A 22,913-nucleotide genomic window follows, 5' to 3' on the forward strand; every position below is an offset into this window, starting at 1 on the left:
AACAGTTACATAACTCACTGTAACCTCATGAACTCCTTGGTTCAAGGCAGCCTGCTGTCTCAGCATCCTAAGTAGTTAGGCCTACAAGCATGCATCATCACACCCAGGAAATTTTTTATTTTTATATTTTATAGAGACAGGATTTCACTGTTTCACAGGATGGTGTGGAAGTCCTGGCCTCAAGTGATTCACTTGCCTCAACCTTCCAAAGTGTTGGGATTAGAGGCCTGAGCTGAAACGTTGAGCCTTTTTTTTTTAACGTTTTAAAACTTTTCTTGTTAAATGCTAAGACACAAACACACACATTAGTCTAGCCCAAAAACAGGTTCAAGACATCAATATCACTTTCTTCCACCTCCACATATTGTCCCATTTGGAAGGACTTCGGGGCCATAACACATGGAGCTATCATCTCCTATGATATCATTGCCTTCTGGAATCCCTCCTGAAGGAACTACCTGAGGCTATTTTACAGTTAACTTTTTTCTTTTATGAACAGGAGGCACACCTTTGAAAATAACATAGTATAGTAAATATATAAACCAGTAACACAGTCATTTAGTATCTTTACCAAGAATTATGTACCAACATAATTATATGTGAGAAACTTACATAACTGGCTGTATAGGAAGTTTACATCTCCATCACCGCAGAAAGGTGAATAATGCATTATAACATCTGATGTCACTAGGCGATAGGAATTTTCAGCTCTATTTTAATTTTATGGAACCACCACTGCATATGAGATCGTTGTTGACCAAAATGTCATGTACCACTGCTGTGCAGTACGACTGTAAATTCTCAATGAAACAGGCACAGAGGCCAGGCACCGTGGCTCACACCTATAATCCTAGCATTTTGGGAGGCTGAGGTGGGTGGATCACTTGAGGTCAGGAATTCAAGACCAGCCTGGCCAACATGGTGAAATCCCGTCTCCACTAAAAATACAAAAATTAGATTACAATCATGTCATCTGCAAACAGGGACAATTTGACTTCCTCTTTTCCTAATTTAATACCCTTTACTTCTTTCTCCTGCCTGATTGCCCTGGTCAGAACTTCCAAAACTATGTTGAATAGGAATAGTGAGAGAGGGCATCCCTGTCTTGTGCCAGTTTTCAAAGGGAATGCTTCCAGTTTTTGCCTATTCAGTATGATATCAGCTGTGGGTTGATCATAAATAGCTCTTATTATTTTGAGATACGTCCCAACAATACCTAATATATTGAGAGTTTTTAAGCATGAAGGGCTGTTGAATTTTGTCAAAGGCCTTTTCTGCATCTATTAAGATAATTATGTCATTTTTCTCTTTGGTTCTGTTTATGATGGATTACATTTATTGATGTGCGTATGTTGAACCAGCCTTGCATCCCAGGGATGAGGCCCACTTGAACATGGTGGATAGGCTTTTTAATGTGCTGCTGGATTCGGTTTGCCAGTATTTTATTGAGGATTTTTGCATCGATGTTCATCAGGGATATTGGTCTAAAATTCTCTTTTTATGTTGTGTCTCTGCCAGGCTTGGCCTCATAAAATGAGTTAGGGAGGATTCCCTCTTTTTCTATTGATTGGAATAGTTTCAGAAGGAATAGTACCAGCTACTCTTTGTACCTCTGGTAGAATTCGGCTGTGAATCCGTCTGGTCCTGGACTTTTTTGGTTGGTAGGATGCTAATTATTGCCTCAATTTCAGAGCCTGTTATTGTCACCTTCTTCCAGATTTAGTCGTGGGAGGGTGTATGTGTCCAGGAATTTCTCCATTTCTTCTAGATTTTCTAGTTTATTTGCATAGAGGTGTTTATAGTATTCTCTGATTGTAGTTTGTATTTCTGTGGGGTCGGTGGTGATATTCCCGTTATCATTTTTTATTGCGTCTATCTGATTCTTCTCTCTTTTCTTCTGTATTAGTCTTGCTAGTGGTCTATCAATTTTGTTGATCGTTTCAAAAAACCAGCTCCTGGATTCACGGATTTTTTGAAGGGTTTTTTGTGTCTCTATCTCCTTTAGTTCTGCTCCGATCTTAGTTATTTCTTGCCTTCTGGTAGCTTTTGAATGTGTTTGCTCTTGCTTCTCTATGTTAGGGTGTCAGTTTTAGATCTTTCCTGCTTTCTCGTGGGCATTTAGTGCTATAAATTTCCCTCTATACACTGCTTTAAATGTGTCCCAGAGACTCTGGTACGCTGTGTCTTTGTTCTCATCGGTTTCAAAGAACACCTTTATTTCTGCCTTCATTTCATTACGTACCCAGTAGTCATTCAGGAGCAGGCTGTTCAGTTTCCATGTAGTTGAGCGGTTTTGAGCTAGGTTCTTAATCCTGAGTTCTAGTTTCATTGCACTGTGGTTGGAGAGACAGTTTATTATAATGTTCTGTTCTTATACATTTGCTGAGGAGTGCTTTACTTCCAACTATGTGGTCCATTTTGGAATAAGTGCAATGTGGTGCTGAGAAGAATGTATATTCTGTTGACTTGGCATGGAAAGTTCTGTAGATGTCTATTAGGTCCGCTTGGTGCAGAGCTCAGTTCAATTCCTGGATATCCTTGTTAACTTTCTGTCTCGTTGATCTGTCTAATGTTGACAGTGGGGTGCTAAAGTCTCCCATTATTATTGTGTGAGAGTCTAAGTCTCTTTGTAGGTTTCTAAGGACTTGCTTTATGACTCTGGGTGCTCCTGTATTGGGTGCATATACATTTAGGATAGTTAGCTCTTCTTGTTGAATTGATCCCTTTACCAGTGTGTAATGGCCTTCTTTGTCTCTTTTGATCTTTGTGGGTTTAAAGTCTGTTTTATCAGAAACTAGGATTGCAAACCCTGCCTTTTTCGGTTTTCCATTTGCTTAGTAGATCTTCCTCCATTCCTTTATTTTGAGCCTATGTGTGTCTCTGCACGTGAGATGGGCCTCCTGAATATAGCACACTGATGGGTCTTGACTCTTTATCCAATTTGCTCAACGAAATAAAACAGGACACAAACAAATGGAAGAACGTTCCATGCTCATGGATAGCAAGAATCAACATAGTGAAAATGGCCATATTGCCCAAGGTAATTTATAGATTCAATGCCATCCTCATCAAGCTGCCAGTGACTTTCTTCACAGAATTGGAAAAAACTACTTTAAAGTTCATATGGAACCAAAAAAGAGCCTGCATTGCCAAGACAATCCTAAGCCAAAAGAAAAAAGCTGGAGGCGTCACACTACCTGACTTTAAACTATACTAAAAGGCTGCAGTAACCAAAACAGCATGGTACTGGTACCAAAACAGAGATATAGACCAATGGAACAGAACACAGTCTTCAGAAAGAATACCACACATCTACAACCATCTGATCTTTGACAAACTTGACAAAAACAAGAAATGGGGAAAGGATTCCCTATTTAATAAATGGTGATGGGAAAACTGGCTAGCCATATGTAGAAAGCTGAAACTGGATCCCTTCCTTACACCTTATACAAAGATTAATTCAAGATGTATTAGAGACTTAAATGTTAGGCCTAAAACCATAAAAACCCTAGAAGAAAATCTAGGCAACACCATTCAGGACATAGGCATGGGTAAGGACTTCATGACTAAAATGCCAAAAGCAATGGCAACGAAAACCAAAATTGACAAATGGGATCTAATTAAACTAAAGAGCTTCTGCGTGGCAAAAGAAACTACCATCGGAGTGAACAGGCAACCTACAGAATGGGAGAAAAATTTTGCAATCTACTCATCTGACAAAGGGCTAATATCCAGAATCTACAAAGAACTTAAACAAATTTACAAGAAAAAAATCAAATAACCCCATCAAAAAGTGGGCAAATGATATGAACAGACACTTCTCAAAAGAAGACATTTATGCAGCCAACGGACACATGAAAAAATGCTCATCATCACTGGACATCAGAGAAATGCAAATCAAAACTACAAAGAGATACCATCTCACACCAGTTAGAATGGCAATCATTAAAAAGTCAGGAAACAACAGGTGCTGGAGAGGATGTGGAGAAATAGGAACACTTTTACACTGTTGGTGGGAGTGTAAATTAGTTCAACCATTGTGGAAGACAGTATGGCAATTCCTTAAGGATCTAGAACTAGAAATACCAGCTGACCCAGCCATCTCATTACTGGGTATATATCCAAAGGATTATAAATTATGCTGCTATAAAGACATATACACACATATGTTTACTGTAGCACTATTCACAATAGCAAAGACTTGGAACCAACCCAAATGTCCTACAATGATTGGCTGGATTAAGAAAATGTGGCACATATACACCATGGAATACTATGCAGCCATAAAAAAGGATGAGTTCATGTCCTTTGTAGGGGCATGGATGAAGCTAGAAACCATCATTCTCAGCAAACTATCACAAGGACAGAAAACCAAACACCGCATGTTCTCACTCATAGGTGGGAACTGAACAATGAGAACACTTGGACACAGGAAGGGGAACATCACACACTGGGGCCTGTTGTGGGGTGGGGGGAATGGGGAGGGATAGCATTAGGAGATACAGCTAATGTAAATGACAAGTTAATGAGTGCAGCACACCAACATGGCACATGTACACATATGTAACAAACCTGCATGTTGTGAACATGTACCTTAGAACTTAAAATATAATATAAATAAATAAATAAAATTTGAAAAATAAAAATACAAAAATTAGCTAGGATGGTGGCGGATGCCTGTAATTCCAGCTACTCGGGAGGCTGAGGCATGAGAATTATTTGAACCCAGGAGGCAGAGGTGGCAGTGAGCCAAGATCGTGCCACCACACTCCAGCCTGGGTGATAGAGTGAGACTCTGGCTCAAAAAAAGAAAAACACAAAAATGGCATAGATTAAATTCGGAATGTCATTTTCAATTATAAGACAAATAATTCAGCTACAAAACAAATACAATGTAATTTGGATATGTAGGCTAAAAAGGACAAAAATCTAAAATATTTCATATTTCAAAGAACCTGAAAATTATGTTTATTATTTCCAGGAAATGTCCGGGCACAGTGGCTCATGCCTATAATCCCAGCACTTTGGGAGGCCAAGGCAGGCGGATCACCTGAGGTCAGGAGTTCAAAACCAGCCTGACTAACATGGAGAAACCCCATCTCTACTAAAAATACAAAAAATTAGCCAGGTTTGGTGGCACATGACTGTAATCCCAGCTACTTGGGAGGCTGAGGAAGGAGAATCACTTGAACCCAGGAGGCGGAGGCTGCGATGAGCTGAGATCATGCCATTGTACTCTACCCTGAGAAACAGGAGTGAAACTCTGTCTCAAAATATATATATATATATATTTCCAGGAAAAAATAGAAAATATGTATAGGACCCTTGATTTTCCAAGCTATAATATGGTTTGGAGGAAAAAGCAAACATATTACAGAAAGGGTTGAATAAAACTTTAAAAATGTGTCCCTATCCATCTTCTTTATGTGCTTCATAAGTTTAAATAAAATCCAAGGCAAGTATTGGCCCAGTCTATTCTAAAAAGATTCTAGGGCCAGGTATGGAGGCTCATTGCTTGGTGGTGAACTGCTTGAGCCCAGGAGTCCAAAACCAGCCTGGGCAAAATAGTGAGACCTCGTCTCTGTAAACAAAAACCTAAAAAAAAAAGTAATAAAATAAAGAAAGGACTGGTGGTTGGGGAGAGATTCCCACCTGTGAATGACAGCTTCAGGGCCATAGAGTTTCCTCCTGCTCTGATCTTCTCTTCCTGACTGACTACCTATGGATTTCAGACTTGCTTAGCCAATCCCCACAGTAGTAAAAGCCCAGTCCTGGTAATGAAGTCTCTAACATGTGTCTCTCCTACAGTTTCTGCTCCTCTGGTTGAGTCGCGACTAACAGACCAGGTATCTAAACTACTCAGTCTCTTTCATAGCCTCATTTGGATGCATTCCTTTCTCTCATGTTATCAGATCAATTAATTTTTGTTTTGAGATGTGGTAAAATCTGCTGAATGTCTATGAAAACAGCCAGATGCAAAGGTCTTGTGAATGAAATGAAGGACAATAAAGTCCACTCAAAAAAGGTGGAAACATAGAATACTAGTAAAGGGTTTAACTTAAAACCTCTTAACTATGAAATCCTCAATAATTATTTAACTTTTCTCTATTCCTATCTCCTTACTTTCAAAATGAGATTCCTATTTCTGTCTATAAAGGACAAAGAAGGAACTGAGATAAGTATTAAAGCATAAAATGAGTATTATTATTGTTGTTAATAGAAAATTTTTATAAAGATATGCCAAACAGTTATCTTTCAAAGTTATTTAACTGTTTTTAATTCAAGAAAATTCCAATCTGAGCAGGTGGATTAAATGAAAAATATAAGCAAAGGGCTAATCTGAGTGATTTAATCCTACAAATAAAGTGGAAGTGATAGTGTGTGACTTCCAAGAGCACATTACAAAAGGTATTACATCTTCCTCTTTGCTTTCTTGTGAATCAAATCGCTCTAGGAGAAACCAGCTGCCAAGTTGAGAGAACACACTCAAGCAGCCCGAAGGAAAGTTCTATGTAGCAGGAAACTGAGGCTTCTTACCAACAGCCATAAAGGACTGAGGCCCCCTGCCAAGAGCCATGTGAATGAGCCCTCTTAGAAGCAGAACCTTCAGCCCCATTAGTGCCTTCGGGCTGGGTCTGTAAATATTCCCCGTGAAGTTGGTAAGGTCTGTGTAACTGCGTCCAAGAATAAAATACACTGGAAATGAAGCAGCCCAAATATCAAGGCTAGATTTGAAAATGCAGGTGGTGGTCACACCTGTAATCCCAGCACTTTGGGAGGCCGAGGCAGGTGGATCACCTGAAGTTAGGAGTTTGAGACCAGCCTGACCAGCATGGGGAAACCCCGTTTCTACTAAAAATACAAAATTAGCCGGGTGTGGTGGCGCATGCCTGTAATCCAAGCTACTCGGGAGGCTGAGGCAGGAGACTCGCTTGAACCCGGGAGGCACAGGTAGCAGTGAGCGAGATAGCGCCATTGCACTCCAGCCTGGGCAACAACAGCGAAACTGCATCTCAAGAAAAAAAAGAAAATGCCTTGAAGATTTTGCTGGTTTCTCCTGGAGCACTGACTCCAGAAGCCTTCAGCCAACAAGAAGGAAGTCTGGGTACTCTGAGACCATCAAATGGAAAAAGTACAAGGAGAAATCACAGAGAGAAGAGCTGCCTGTAAAGCCCTATAGCAGCCCCTAGCTATTTAAGTCTTCCCAGCCCAAGTACCCAGACATATCAGTAATGTAGCCTTTGACATGAGTCCATCCCTACCCACGATCTGATGCAATTTCATAAAAGACCATGACCTGCTTAGCTGAGCCCAATCTCCAGAGGAGATTGACAAAATCTCTTTTCTCTTTTTCTGGAGAGAGAAAAATAAATGGTTGTTTTTTAAGCCACCAGGTTTTGGGTGGTTCGTAAAGCAGTAACAGATAACCAAAACTCTCTATAAGGTAAAGGCCACCTGCTTTATGATAACTTTCTTAATTCCCCAGGCAAAACTTAGCATGGCCTTTCTTCAAGTCTTCTAATATTTGTTTACATAAGCCATGCACTAGGATCACATCCTGTGTTGGCAGCATAATTACTTGTTTCCCTGGCTCTCTAAGAGTCTAAATTCTCAGAGGGCAGCAGCTATGTGTAACAGAACTTTGTATCCACAGTACCTAGCAGAAAAATATTACTTTCTCTCTTCCCATTAAAAATTCATATAGATTACCAAGACCACAGGTATTCCTGTTACTATGTTAACACATCAAGAGGAAACAAATCCTAGTAGGAGCATAAAAATGCAGATGGCACCTCTGAGCTGCTTTGTTAGCTTCTGTGGCCTGGACCCTTATGGAATTCTTCCCTGATGATCAGAGTTTACAGAGCACTTTCACATGCATTAACTCATTTGGGTCTCTCATAACTTCATGGGTGAAGAAAGGGGGTATCATTCCTATTTTCCAGATGCAGAAAATGGAACTAAAGTAATTTAGCAAATGTGTGGCACAGAGTTAGAACCTGAACCAGTGTTCTGACTCCACACGCACTGTTCTCCCCATTCGTTCCAGATGTCTCACAATGACTGGCCCTAATCACACTACCATCACATTGCCATGTGCAAATCCAAAGATAAAGATGCTGATGCTATATCTTCACACAGACTAGAAAAGGATAAGTGACACACACGATTACTAAAACTAGAGACCTTAAGAGTCCTACATATTACAATTGTAAAATATTTAGTCCATTAAATATGTTAAATATATATGTGACTTAGAGGAATCCAATTTGAAACCAGTGCTTATACAACCAAATGACCAACAACTGTTCGTGCAGAGATCAGCATAAGACAAAATCACCAAAAAAAAAAAAAAAAAAAAAAAGTATTAAAAAGACTGGTGAGCAGAACAATGTAGTTAAGGAAATATGAAATGTAGAGTCAAAAAGACTTTCCTTAAAAGCCAAAGCCTACTATTTAACCTTGCTGGGCAAGATATTTAACTTCTCTGATCTCCAACTTCCCTTGCAAAATGAGAATAATACCAAAATCAACATCATTTATGAGATGATTAAATGAGATACAATACATGAAAACGCCACCAAATAGTAAATGCATAAAGTTTTCCAACAAATTGTTCAGGTTCAAACACAAAACCAAATTTAGACACTGAAGGTAAACTGGTAAGGTTGTTTTGTTTTACATGTAAGTTTTCTGATTATAAATGACTTCTGCTCCTGATCACACAACCACTTTGAGGCACTCTGAATAAGCTTGTCTTCATTTAAATAACAGATGGTTCCAGAAGCTCAATATTGGCACATTTTTATAACATGCCAATTTTTCTAGAAAATACTAATCCTTGCCCAAAGATGCTCTTCTTAGCTAGTTGAGAGGCTGAGGCAGGAGGATTTCACTGCACTCCAGCCTGAGCAACAGAGCGAGACCCCATCTAATAAAAAAGATGTTCTTCTGACACCTTAAGCATATATTCTGCTATTCTCCTGCAATGATGTCAAGAATAATACAGAAAGCTTATTCTGCAGTTTAGTACTCAAAAGACTTACCTGCCACCCTCAGCAGCTCAGCAAGGCCCAGAAGCTTGGTAGATTGTTTATAGCACGTCGGGGACTGGGAAATACACTCCTTGATGAGACTGATCCGATCAGGGCACAATCGCACTACAAAAGAAAGACATATTAAAGACTTGGACCAGGGACATCATAAAAGGGTGTTAATGGCCTTCCTAATACAAGGCATCCAAAGAAAATGAAAATTGTGTAAGGCTTCAGATGAAGGAGAATTAAGTAAAAGTAAAAGGCATGTTTAACAAACGGCAAAATTATTATTGCTTCTGAGTAAATAATGTACAACCTTGATCTTTTCTTTATAACCAAACTTCTGAAGCATAGGAAATGAAGTGTTAATCTGAAACTAGAAAAAGCTGTGTCACTATTTTATGTATCATGTTGGGACTTAGGGAAAAATTTAAACAAGACAGTATTTGTATATAATACTTAGTATTATACCAGCCCCCTCACACCTCACCCCCTAAGCCCCATTCCTTGCTCTAAATATCCATTTGCTATCTCCACTCATCACCCCAGTTTGGAAGGCAGGAGTCTTCAAAGTGCTTACTGTTGCAATTTATTAACCTTCCTCCAAACATAAGCCCAATTTTCTCACATAAACTGGATATTAGGAAAATAAAACACATCTGATCAAACCAAGTCAAACTATGAAGAAATGAAAATCACATTTAAAAAACCTTAGACAAAAGGTACTACGAATATTCTAGGAACAAATGGTACTTATTTACAGTAGAGATGGCAACCTGTAAGAAACACGGCACTGTCAGGGAGACTGGCCCCCAATAATTGTAATAATAACTACGATAATAACAGCTATTGTGAAAGGAATACGACGAGCTACATCTCAGGCCCTGTTGGGGGTGCTTTACGTATATTAACCCTCACAGCAAACTCTTATTAATAGAAGGCAGGTACTATTATCCTCAAGAGAAGAAATTGAGGTGCAAAAGGGTTAAGTACTTTGGCAAAGGTCACTGAAAAAGTGATGGAACCAAAATTCAACCCGGCTCGCTAAATGTTTTCACACCTTGAATCTATCCTTTCCTAAATCAGTGGCTGTTCTCCATACATCTTGTGTTCTCTGAAAACTTCTATATAGGTGAGAGGGGCCAGGGACGGGGGAGATAAAGAACAGAGGTGGTGTTTTTTCTCTGGAATGGGCTTTTTGGGGGAAGGTAAGGATTTATTACAATTTAATGTTAAACTCATAAAAGGTTGCAAGGAAAGTACAAAGAAATCCTCTATACTCTTTGCTGAGGTTAACAGATGATTAATAATTTGTGCCTTCACACATGCCCATGTGCAATCATGCACACACACCCTCCCTGCTTCCTTCCTCTGTATATTTACACATAAATATGTATATGTACACACAAATACTTACACATGTACAAATACATATACATATTTATAATACACATGTATACATGTGCATATATACACAGTTACACATATATACACACAAATATATATACACATTTATTTTTTTCTGAACCATTTGAGAATAAGTTGCAAATAACATTTCTCTTTATTGCTAAATACTTCAGTATGTGTTTCCTAATGTTTTGACTCTCTCTTTTTTTTTTTTTTTTGAGATGGAATCTCCCTCTGTTGCCCAGGCTGGAGTGCAGTGGCACAATCTCAGCTTACTGCAACGTCTGCCTCCCAGGTTCAAGCGATTCTTCTGTCTCAGTCTCCCCAGAAGCTGGGACTACAGGCACGTGCCACCACGCCTGGCTAATTTTTGTATTCTTAGTAGCGACAGGGTTTCACCATATTGGCCAGGCTGGTCTAGAACTCCTGACCTTGTGATCTTCCCTCCTCTGCCTCCCAAAGTGCTAGGATTACAGGCATGGGCCAACACACCTGACCTAGACTCTCTTAAAATGAATCTTTATGTATCTACAATAATAATTCTGTTGTGTGTGGCCTTCACTATAAAATATATAAAGTAAATGTACTCTTCAGTTACTTCCTTCAAAATCACCATTGCTAATACCTACATCTGAGTGTAGCTTCTACAGACTGTATTACTCTTCCCAATTATCCACTGCAACTATTCATATCCCAAATTCCTGCTTCAGTAACAGAAGGCTTGGCCCTGTGACATCTACAGGCAATTAATGTGAGTGGAAATGATACATGCCACTTCTGAGTGAATACTGTTAAGAGTCATCGTGGAATTCCACTACAGATCTTTCCCCTCTACTGTGACAAGGCCGTGTCTCATGGGGTGGTGCTGCGGCCAACCAAAGTGGACACGATTGTGAGCAAGGAATAAGTCTGTTATCACATATTATGGAGATCCTGAGTTTTTCACTACAGCACAATCGTAAAAACTCACCGATACAGTATACTTCAAGCCTTTCCATGCCTTATCACAATAAAAATATTGTGAATTTTTTCCTCAATATCTGCTACTATTTTGTGGGGCTTTTTCCAGATTCAGTAACATATGATAATTATGAGATAGGTACTTTTAACATATTTCTAATTTGATTTTCAAAACAAAACTTGTCGCAGATATTATCTGCATTCTGCTATGTAAAAATCTGGAGTTTTCATAGCTGCTTTTATGGCTTTGTTGATGAATTACTGTATTCTTCTTAGAGAAGCTCTAGCTTTAGTAATTCTACTAAACTGACTTCCTTACTTTTACCACTCTTTTTCTAGCTCAATAAAATCAAGGTAGAGAACTGAAACCACACACAGCAATGGATCATCACTTTCTCTAAACTTCCATTTAATGGAACACTCATCTTTAATCATTTGTCTCCTATTGCCCTAAGCAACACACACTACTAATATTTGAAGTATCTTAAACAAATTTGGAGAGCAGGATTCTAATAGATTGCAATTACCCTGTTCAGATGACTTTTTACTTTATTTACTTACGTATTTTCTGATCCTCTGGACAATCACTATTCCAGTTCCCTTTTTCTGCTGATTTAGGGCCTGTTTAATTATATTTCAAAATGTGAATTCTCAGTTAAATAAATTCAAGCCCTATATATTACTATCTTTCTAAGAAGGAAGAAGTGCTCAACTCCTAAAATTCCTTTCCAAACTGAATGAATGAGCATGAAAAAGACATGCATGTATGTACCTTTTAATAATTAAAGATAAACTAATTTTCCTGTAGAAATCATGAAAATATCTGAAGTGATTTTTTAAAAACCTTTTATAAAATACACGTATACATACACACACACAGACATATGTGTGCCTGTGTGTCTCAAATGTAAAAAGCATTTTCTAACTGGCTACCTATATTCCAAATGCCCCTCAAACAATAGTTATGCAATATCAATTTCAATCACTCGGGAATGGCAACAAAGGTCCACAACATATGAAGTTACTAGTGATGTTGTGGAAGCATTATACAAATTTGAAGTGTGTAGGCCAGGAAGGTGTAATACGCAGGAGTCAGACACTTAGCTGACCAGTAAGAGGATAAGAGTTTCCTTCTTAAAGAACCTTTTACTCTCACACCTTTTCCTCAGTAGAGTATTGTCTGCTGTTACAAATGTAGGTTTTTGAGCCAGACTACCTAGGTTTGAATTCTGGCTCCACCTCTAACTAATTGGATGACCCTAGGCAACCTAGTCAAGTTACTTAACTTCCCTGTGCCTTGATTTCATCATCTGAACACCGGAAACAATACCACCACCCTACATGGCATGGTTTTATTTTGAGATAGGGTCTCGCTCTGTTGCCCAGGCTTGGGTGCAGTGACATGATCTCAACTTACTGCAGCCTCGACCTACTAGGACAAGCGATCCTCCTGCCTCAGCACCCCAAGTGGGACTACAGCCATGCACCACCAAACCTGGCTAATTTTTTAATTTTTAAAAAAATAGAGATGGGTTTTGCCATGTTGCCCAGGCTGGTCTCAAACCCCTGAGCTCAAGCAATCAACTCACCTCAGGCTCCCAAAGTCCTGGGATTAGAAGCATGAGCTACCATGCTGCTCAAGGCCATGGGAGCCCACCCTTTGCATCAGTGTGCCCTGGAGGTGAGACATGGAGTCAAAGGATATTATTTTGGAGCTTTAAGATTTAATGACTGCCCTGCTGGGTTTCGGACTTGCAGGGGCCTGTGGCCCCTTTGCTTTGGCCAATTTCTCCCATTTGGAATGGAGGTATTTATCCAATGCCTGTAACCCATTGGATCTTGGAAGTAACTAGCTTGCTTTTGATTTTACAGGTTCCTAGGTAGAAGGGACTTGTCCTGTCACAGATGAGATTTTGGACTTGAACTTTTGAGTTAATCCTGAAATGAGTTAAGACTTTGGGGGACTGAAGGGAAGGCATGATTGGTTTTGAAATGTGAGGACATGAGATTTGGGAGGGGCCTGGATGAAATGATATGGTTAGGCTTTGTGTCCCCACCCAAATCTCATCTTGAATTGTAATCCCCAGGTGTTGAGGGAATGACTTGGTGGAAGGTGACTGGATCATGGGGGTGGTTTCCCCCATGCTTTTCTCATGAGAGTGAGTTCTCACTACCACTGGTGGTTTAAAAGCGTGGCACTTCCTTGTTCTCAAATAGACTCTTCTCTTTCCCACCAACAGATGAAGAAGATCCTTGCTTCCCCTTTGCCTTCTGCCATGACTGTAAGTTTCCTGACGCCTCCCCCGTCATGTGGAACTGTGAGTCAATTAAACTGTGAGTTTATATAAACCTTTATAAATTACCCAGTCTTGGGTATTTCTTTATAGCAGTGTAAGAACAGGTTAATACAATGCCCAAAAGGCATTTTGTGAATTAGTGAATACATATAAAGTATATTTGGAACATAAAAATCACTCAATAAATATTAGCTATATTATTATCTACTGACATATTCACAGAAATACTTATAAAGAATGGAATCTTCTAATACTAGGTTTCTCCAGATATAACTTACAGGACTGTGTAAGGAATATTTTATTAGTATCCCAATCTGAGAACTGTGAAGCTCAAAGACACTGTTGCCACAGTTGTCAAAGTGGCTGCACCATAATGTAAGCTCACACATGACACTCTGGGGTAATCCTGTCTCATTATCAGTGTGACAGCCCTGTAAAGTCATAGGATGTGCCTTGTCCCCGTCATTATTTCAGTTCCCAGAGTAGGGTAAGTGCCTAAATTTATGTTTATTAAAGAAAGCAAAGGCGGGGAGGTGGAGAGAGGGCAATGAACAGATGCTGAGGAGGGAGGGGAAGCATGTGAGGAAGAAAGGAAACAGGAATGAAGAGAAAGGAAGCGGGGAATGAGAAGACAGGTGAGACCACACTAATTCTATGATTATTTAAAAAATACCTTTAAGTATCAAAAATAATCATTGATATTATACAGTCCTTACTGTATCTTAGGCACTATAAATGTATACATATTCCTTATAAGCAATTCTGTAAGATTCTTATTAGTACCCCCACTTGGTAAATGAGAAAACCTAAAGAAAGGTTAAAACTTGCCCCCAGTTACCCAGTAATAAGTGGCAGAAGTAGCTCCAGGCTGAGTGTAACTAAAATGCTATAAGTCAGAAAAGCTACCTACCCTATTATAGAAAGAACATGTGGACGAAATGAAATATTCAAAGGCTACTCATTTAAATATTAAGAAAAATGTACATAAACACCCAAAATAAAGAGAAAAGCATACACATATACACACACACAAATATTTCACAGAAGACTCACACATAGGGAGTCATTTTTACATGCAACTTCCGTTCCTGTTTTCAATTAGCTCATGGATTACAATTTAGTTAGAAATGCTTGCCTTTACTTGACAAGAAACAGCAACTCCTGGAGTGTAGGCAAAGAAGGCTTCAAAACAAAGCAAAATGACAAAATGAACTATGTACACTGACTACAATAAAAATACCTAAACCATAAATTTCTAAATATCAAGTTGTTTTCTTTCTCTAATATTACTGATGAATACAAAAGAAGCTAAAACCTAAATGGCATCTGTGAGATAAACACAACAAAAAGTATACAAAGGCAATATTCCATCTTCACGTCCGGAAGGTTTTCTGAGTCATTCTAATGGGAAACTCCAAATCAATATATCAAGGTGGAAAGCTGTCAAGACATGAAAGCAAATGTCTTTCTTAAAATACTCCTCAGTCAGAAAATTCTCAGAAGCTACAGCAGGGCAGCGGTTTTGGTTGCGGGTATTCAAATCCAGCAGCTGATATACATATCACCAGCCAAAAATACTGCTAATTGATCAGCACAGAAAATCAGGGCTCAATGTAATATTTCAAAATCCAGTAGCACTTGGGTGGACTGTAAGAAAAATTTGTTGTATTATACCTATCTGCTTGAATTATATAAGGAGATAAAACACAGACACACAGATACACACACACACACACACACACACACACACACACACACACACACACAGTTAAATCTGTAACAGCACGGCCTAACAAGAGATAAAAACAGAGCAAAAGCTTCCTTGTGCTCTGGATTCTTCCTTGACTAAAACTGCAATTAAATAAATATTTGAGGGGGAAGTAGTTAATGACTTCAGACATTTAAGAATAAAAATCTTCACAATTTTAAGAAGTTTTGAGCTCAAAAATTACATGAATTGTACAAATGAATAAAATTTTCTAGTAATTTAGCAATCACATTAGATAAAATTGCTTAAGATACCACAAGATAGTTATAATCACATACAAATTGTTTCCAAACAATGATATTCAAAGTAACAATATTACCTCTTTTGAGTCTAATAATTTTTTTTGGGACAGGGTCTAGGTCTGTCGCCCAGGCTGGAATGCAATGGCATGATCATGGCTTACTGCAGCCTCAACTTCCTGGGCTCAAAGCAGTCCTCCCATCTCAGCCTCCTGAGTAGCTGGGACTACATATGCATGCCATTACATTCGGCTAACTTTTTTAATTTTTGTAGAGACAGGGTCTCACTATGTTGCCCAGGCTGGTCTCAAGCTTTTGGACTTAAGTGAACCTCCTATATCAGCGTCCCAAAGTGCTGGGATTACAGGTGTGAGCCACTGTGCCCAGCCTAATGAGTTTGTCTGAGATGCAAAACTTTAACTTTTAGTCAAGTCACATTGGAAACCCACTGAAAACATGAGAATGTCTCTACTGGCCCATATCCTCTAAAATCCATCCAACTCTAATCATTACACAGGACAAAGACACCAAGGAACTCGTAAGAAATCTAAACCTCTGCCACCATCAGTCTCAAATATTTCCAGAGTTGAACAGAGGTAACAGATTACAAGGAAGCCAGCCAAGCACACTGCTAATAATACCAAGCCACTCTGTTCATTTAGGGCGCAGAGGTCCAGGATTTAACGCAACAGAAAATCTACCTTCCTCAACAGGGAAGGTCAGGTTTCAGGTCCAGTACACCATGAGATGCAAACAGTCCTCACGGCATAAATAGATGAGACAAGTGACTCTTTAACATATTGCTTGTTTGGGATGATACCTAGGTGACTTTTAAATTTAAATGAAAGAAGTTGAATAATATTAAGATATCTCTAGTAATTAAATTCTAAACAAAAATTTCCTATCATTCCCTCTTTTAAAAAAATAGATGGACTTAAAGAATATACTGACACAAGCATAAAAAGAAAAAACTATTTTTATTTACAGCTAGTTATAAATCTATGCAACTGAAACAAAATCCAGAAATAAATTGTATATCAAAACTGATATAAATCTGATACATTCTCATGCGTAATCCCCAATATCCTTTTTTGTTTTTACCCTATAGCCTCACTGCTCTGTTACTGATGTTATTTCTTTAAATGTTACACATGTGAACTTTAAAAAATAAATTTATAGTAAAATGTTGGCTTTATTTTTTCTTTTGGGTTTCCACTTGAGATTTCATTTAAAATAATGGGTCAAGGGCAGGATCTATCACTAATGGATTACATGACCAAAGCTACTCTTTAGTTTTAAAAACTGAAAAAGAATACTAGTAAATTACTGCAATGTAAGTTAGTAACAGTGCAACAGTAAGTAGAAAACTCACCTTGCAAAGGCAGGATCTTTACCCCAAATTCTTCAAGACATCCAACGGCTTGGATAAGATCTAGCTCCTCTTGAATGGCAGGGGGTCTGTCTGTTATCAGTTGCAAGCAGCACCTAGAAGAAATTAGATACATTTTTAAAAAGAAGCAACGTATGTTCGCCCCTCTATGTTCAACAACATGAGATCCAACACATATTTACCAAAAATCTACTACATCCCAGGAATTCATTCCACTGGATGCCTTCTGTTATCTTAATCCTCATGGTAAGCCTGTGAGGTAGGCAAACATCATCATCTATCTGACTTTTCAGCGAGCTAAAACTGAAGCTCATGGAAGTGAAGTAATTGCCTACAGCTACTTTCACAGTACAAAATGGCATCATGGTAGGAAGCATCATAACTCTGTATTTAGTGCCGTTTTTACTGTTGAATGCAAATGTAATGATTATATTACAAAAATTCTTTTAAAGGATAAAGTTCAGATAATTTCCAGTTTCCCTTCTAAGAAAAACAGAAATGTCTTGATTTGGTCATAATTTGGTCTCTCAAAAGAAACAAGAAATGACTTAGGAAACTGCACAGAGAACATGCTTCTGATCAAAAAGGAGGAATCTGTTGGTAATATATAGTTCTGAGATGAACTACAGAAGAAAGTGATTTGCTAAGCTAAGAATGTGGGATTCCCATGGAGTATTTTAAGTAAGTTTTTGTTTAAATTCAAAGAAACTACATTTAATAAAAGTTTCATTTAATGAATAAACTCATTCTCTAAAGGTGTTTAGAGGAACATTGGAATGTAAGACTAGAAAGATAGATCAGACGGTAAAGGGCTCATGAATGCTAGAATCACAGATCATGAGATGCAGGCATCTAAGCCCCAGCATGGCATTCACAAGACTGAGTGACAGATACAGGCCTAGCCTGCTCTTGTAAAACTGGAGGATTTAAATCAATTGCACACTCACATCTACTGTTGATTCAAGTGTGAAAGGTCTATAATCTCTTTGTGGTTTCTATCAAAACTGTAAATGCACTTTTTTACATTTTCTTTTCCTCTAGACCCAGGAATTACAAACAAATTCTAAATTACAAATAAATTCTCAAAATTTATATTACAGATAGGCTCACATGTGCTCAAAGACATATAATGATTGATGCTCACTACCAGATTGTTTTTAAAAATGAAATAAAGCATATCAAATCAGGAACAAATTAAATAAATCATATAATGGAATATTCTACAACCATCAAAAAGGAATAAAATACATCTGTCTGTACTCAATGAATAACCTTCAATACAGAATATGAGTGAAAAATAAAACAGTGCACAGAAACGTATGCATAATAGTAAGAATTTATTCATGACTTAAGAAAGAAGAGGTAACATCCGATAAAAAGTTTTGGAAGGATACATAAGAAATCAATATTTAAAAATGACTGAAGGATAAAGTTAGGAGAACTAGAATGAGGAGGGAGACTTATTGTCAATACATACATCCTTTTTGTATTGTTTGGATATCTATTGCTTCCTCAACAATTTATTTACAAAGAGTTTATAAATAACTGTTTAATCAGTAAGAATGTCTGGGCTATTTCCTGTATTCAATATAGCTGTGAACACTGAAATACATCCAGGCTCACAGGTCACAATCAGTTTGGTGCCACATTATACACACAGGGCATGTTTGTGAAATGAAGGTGTGTCCTTGTGGGAGAAAAAGAGATGCAATGAAGGGGAAACATAGAAGGACCAGCTTTTTAAATGATCTCTGGGAAACACCTGCCAAAAAGATTGAGGTGAAATACAATTCCCAGTTTCAAAAGCGATTCTATTTGGTATTTTCATCATTCGAAATAAAAATAGAATCACTTAGGAGAAAAGAAAGAGCTAACTGCTTTAAACAACTTTGTCAAGTTCAATAACATGGTTAGTGAAAACATAATTCCTTCTGAGATAAGATATCACTGGTGGGGGGGTGAAAATGGGGGGGACACGGTGGAGGAGTTACTTTTAAGCTTTGCTGGGTCTGAAATAACTATTAGTCATGTGGGGGGAAAATCAATCTCTCCAATATATCCTTTTTGTATTGTTTAAATATTTATTGCTTCCTCAATAAAATGTTAATTAATAAATAATGCTTTAATCAGTAAGAATGTACGGGTTATTTTCTACATTCAACATAACTATAAACACTGAAATACACTCAGGCTCACAGGTTGCAATCAGTGCAGTGCCACGTTACACACATACAGCATGTTTGTAAAATGAAGGTGTTCCAATTGCTACCATAATCAAAATATCAAAATAAATTCCAAATAAAGATAAAACTGAAATGTAAAAAATAAAGCTATCAAAGCACTAAAAAATATGAAAAACTGTCTTAATAGTCTTGGGAATTCAAGCCTTTCAAAGGATGACAGTAAAGACAGAAATTGTAAAAGAACCACAATTTTAAAAGAATTCTGAATAGCAATTGGAAAGATAAATCACATAAAATACAAAGTTGGCAATGTAGTAAAATATTTGAGATAGGCATAGGGCAAACATTCCTTATGCTCCAAAATAAGCTCATAAGAATCAATAGTAAAAAGATGAACACCCCAAAAGAAAAATAATTAAAGCTAGAAATCAGTTTCAAATGTAAAAGTGCAAATGAAGCTGTTCAACAGGCAAACACTGGAAAGACTGAAAATTAATTTAGAGAAGGGGCCCTTTAGTGCCTTAGGTAACGGAAAAGAAAGTGGTGCCATTTGATAACAAACATCAAAATTTTGCATGTGCTTATCCTTTGATCCAGCAATTCCTCTTGCATTATCCATCTACAACAGGCATAGTTCTAACCACTTTACATACTCAGTTAATATTACAATAGCCCTATGATATAATCCTACTATTATCCACATGTTGCGGGTGAAGAACCTGAAGTCCTGATGACTGGCCCAACGTCACAGCGCTGTTAGCTGAAAAAAAGTGGATTTGCACATAGACATCTGGCTGGAGAAACTGCTGTGTTCTTAACCTCTATACTCTGCTGCTTCTCGGACAATGAAAAGGTGTATTAAATGCAGTCAGAAAAGAACTAAACAAATCTAGCACAACCACTCGACACAATGCCGTAAAGCATATGGAAATGCTGCAGATCTGTATATACTAGCTTCATAAACAACTGAAAAAAGTGTGTAATAACAAGAAATGTATAGTATTATCTCATTTTTGTAAAACTATACACAGGTATAATGTGCAAAATAGTGGGAAAATGATTGGGCTCAAAAATCTCACTACTTTGTTTAAATAGTGAGTGGATAATTCCTATCAAATAAAATGTATAATCTCTTACAGACTGTTAACCAGAAAATCTGAGAAAACAGGATAAACTTAGGATGTACAGTGTTGCAAAAGCAGACACAGTAAGAATAACAAATAAGTAAGTAATTTGCTAGAGACCATAGCCACCTTATTACTGAAGAGATTCTACCTTTCTTCAGTTTATTTGATCAAGAAACAAAAACCGAGAGATTACATGACAAACTCAGGGGTTCAGCAAAATTGTCAGTTGCCTTGAGGAGGAAAAAATAAATTAAAAAGTATGTCTCTAGAAATGAATGAGGATCAACACAGCTCTGAGTAAGAAAAGTAGAGCAGAGTCTAGAAAGGGGATCTCAGACAAAGAGAAAAAAACAGACTCAGATGTCCAGGGTACCAATGGAAGGAGAAATACGTATTAGAGGAACTAGACACTGCAAACAAGAGTTGGAAAATGACCAGGAGTGGCAAGAACAGCAGCGTATCACTCAGAAGGCAGGGGACAGCGGACCTAATACAATTGAAGATGTGCCTCAACTTACAATGCGGTTATGTCCCAATAAACCCATTGCAAGTTGAAAATATCATAAATTCAAAATGCATATTTAATACACCTAACCTAACAAACATCATAGCTTAGTTAAGCCTACCTTAAAAGTGCTAAGAACACTTCCATTAGCCTACAGCTTGGCTAGGCTTTTAATCATCGAACACAAAGACTATTTTATAGGAAAATGTTGAATTTCTCATGTAATTTACTGAATACTGAACTGAAAGTGAAAAACACAATGGTTGTATGAGCACTCAAAGTACTGTTTCTACTGCATGCATATCACGTTTACACTCTCATAAAGTTGAAAAACTGAAAGTTGAACCGTCTCAAGTTGGGGACCGTCTGTAAACTGCTTTTCTGAAATGTTGAACAAGGAAGATTATCTTTTTTAAGCTTTTAAGATTCATTAACACAGAGGTGATACATATTTTATTCCTTGATCTGTATTTATTAGGCTCTTTTAACTTTATTTAAAAAACTTTATAAAAAGCAACCCTAAATCTTGAATCAAGTCTTCTAAAAAAATCACCGCAATTGTGTATACCTAATTATGAGAACTCAGATTATGAACACACCTTACTAGTGTTAAATAAGAGGAGTGGGCTAAAATCGGAGTACAATGGGGACAAGAGAGGAATTGAATTTATAGTCAAGAAATTTCAGCCAGGAAGTGACTTCTAAGCTTTATCATCTAATCAGGTCCCTTGTCTCTTTTTTTTTCCCCCAAAGATTTATGCCCTGGCATTTAGGTCCCTTAGGTCCCTTATCTCTAAACAAAGTGAAAGCTACATGAACGAGACAGACATCACCTATGCATGCTGAAAATTTTCAGAACTTGAATTTATAGGCTATCACATGAATCTCTTACAACAGAAGAGAAATACACAGCCTTATAGATAATCAGCCAAAATGACCATGAGAAAGCGTGCTGGAGAAAAAGGTTTAAGCTGATGGACATTCATAACATTGTTTTCTTTTTATTTTCAAGCAAAAAAATAACTGTGCCCCATATAGTCAATCTGTACCTGTGATATTATATTTTGTAAAGGAAAAATAACAACACAGTTTGTACATTCTGACTTTCCCCCTCCATCTTAGAGAAGACTATGGAGTGACTCTACCTGGCGAGATCCATGCAGCTATCAGTGAGGTTGGTAGAAGAATTGAAGTACTCCCTGCTGGCAGCCAAAACCAAGTCAATACTCTTTTCATAACTGACCCTGTAGTGGGGTTTCCCTTTATGGGCTATACCAGCTGGGGGATTTTCTGAACAAGCACTGCAGTGCATCATCTGTCCAGCCAGGTGGATGTTTTCAAGGCGACTAGAGCACAGAAGGCTTTCTGTAAATATCTGGAAAAAAGGAGAAACTGGAATTAGCTATAAAAAGGGAAGATTCAATTCTCAATGAAATGAAGGCTCTGAAATCCAAATGAAATAAATTAAAAAACACATCCATCCTACAGGTGGTGGCCACACAGCATTGTAAATGACAATGAACTGTATACTTTGAAATGGTTAATTTTACATTCTGTGAATTTCCCCTCAATTAAAAAAAGTCGATCTTTTAGAAAGAATAATTTCATTGATTAAACCAAAATTAAGCATAATAATGTATTACAATAAATACTTAGGTCAACTATCTGAAATTGATATTCATTAAAAACAGGATTAGACATACTATCCCACTCTCAACAGGGCCCATTTTGCTTAAAACTATTTTTAACCATTTCTATTTTTTCTCTTTTTCCTAATTTTAATTTTCATTTTTGATATGGGTTCTGCGCCCGGCCCCATTTTAATTTCTTAAAAGAAAAATCTTTGGGCCGGGCGCGGTGGCTCAAGCCTGTAATCCCAGCACTTTGGGAGGCCGAGACGGGCGGATCACGAGGTCAGGAGATCGAGACCATCCTGGCTAACACGGTGAAACCCTGTCTCTACTAAAAAATACAGAAAACTAGCCGGGCGAGGTGGCGG

General features: G+C 37.9%; 1 protein-coding gene across 2 annotated transcripts in view; it reads right to left on the minus strand.

The window, feature by feature from the left end:
* NBAS (NBAS subunit of NRZ tethering complex) overlaps positions 1 to 22,913 on the minus strand; it is a 459,930-nt gene that overhangs the window by 257,102 nt on the left and 179,915 nt on the right. For both annotated transcript variants that reach the window (XM_030921163.1, XM_010354668.2), the window contains exons 30-32: positions 22,060 to 22,289; positions 17,082 to 17,194; positions 9,048 to 9,161 (exon numbers count right to left, since the gene is read on the minus strand). In XM_030921163.1, coding sequence (XP_030777023.1) covers positions 9,048 to 9,161; positions 17,082 to 17,194; positions 22,060 to 22,289 — 457 coding nt within the window. The remainder of the gene's footprint in view (positions 1 to 9,047; positions 9,162 to 17,081; positions 17,195 to 22,059; positions 22,290 to 22,913) is intronic.

The sequence above is a fragment of the Rhinopithecus roxellana genome, chromosome 17 (assembly GCF_007565055.1).
Source record: "Rhinopithecus roxellana isolate Shanxi Qingling chromosome 17, ASM756505v1, whole genome shotgun sequence".
NCBI classification, from domain to species: domain Eukaryota; kingdom Metazoa; phylum Chordata; class Mammalia; order Primates; family Cercopithecidae; genus Rhinopithecus; species Rhinopithecus roxellana.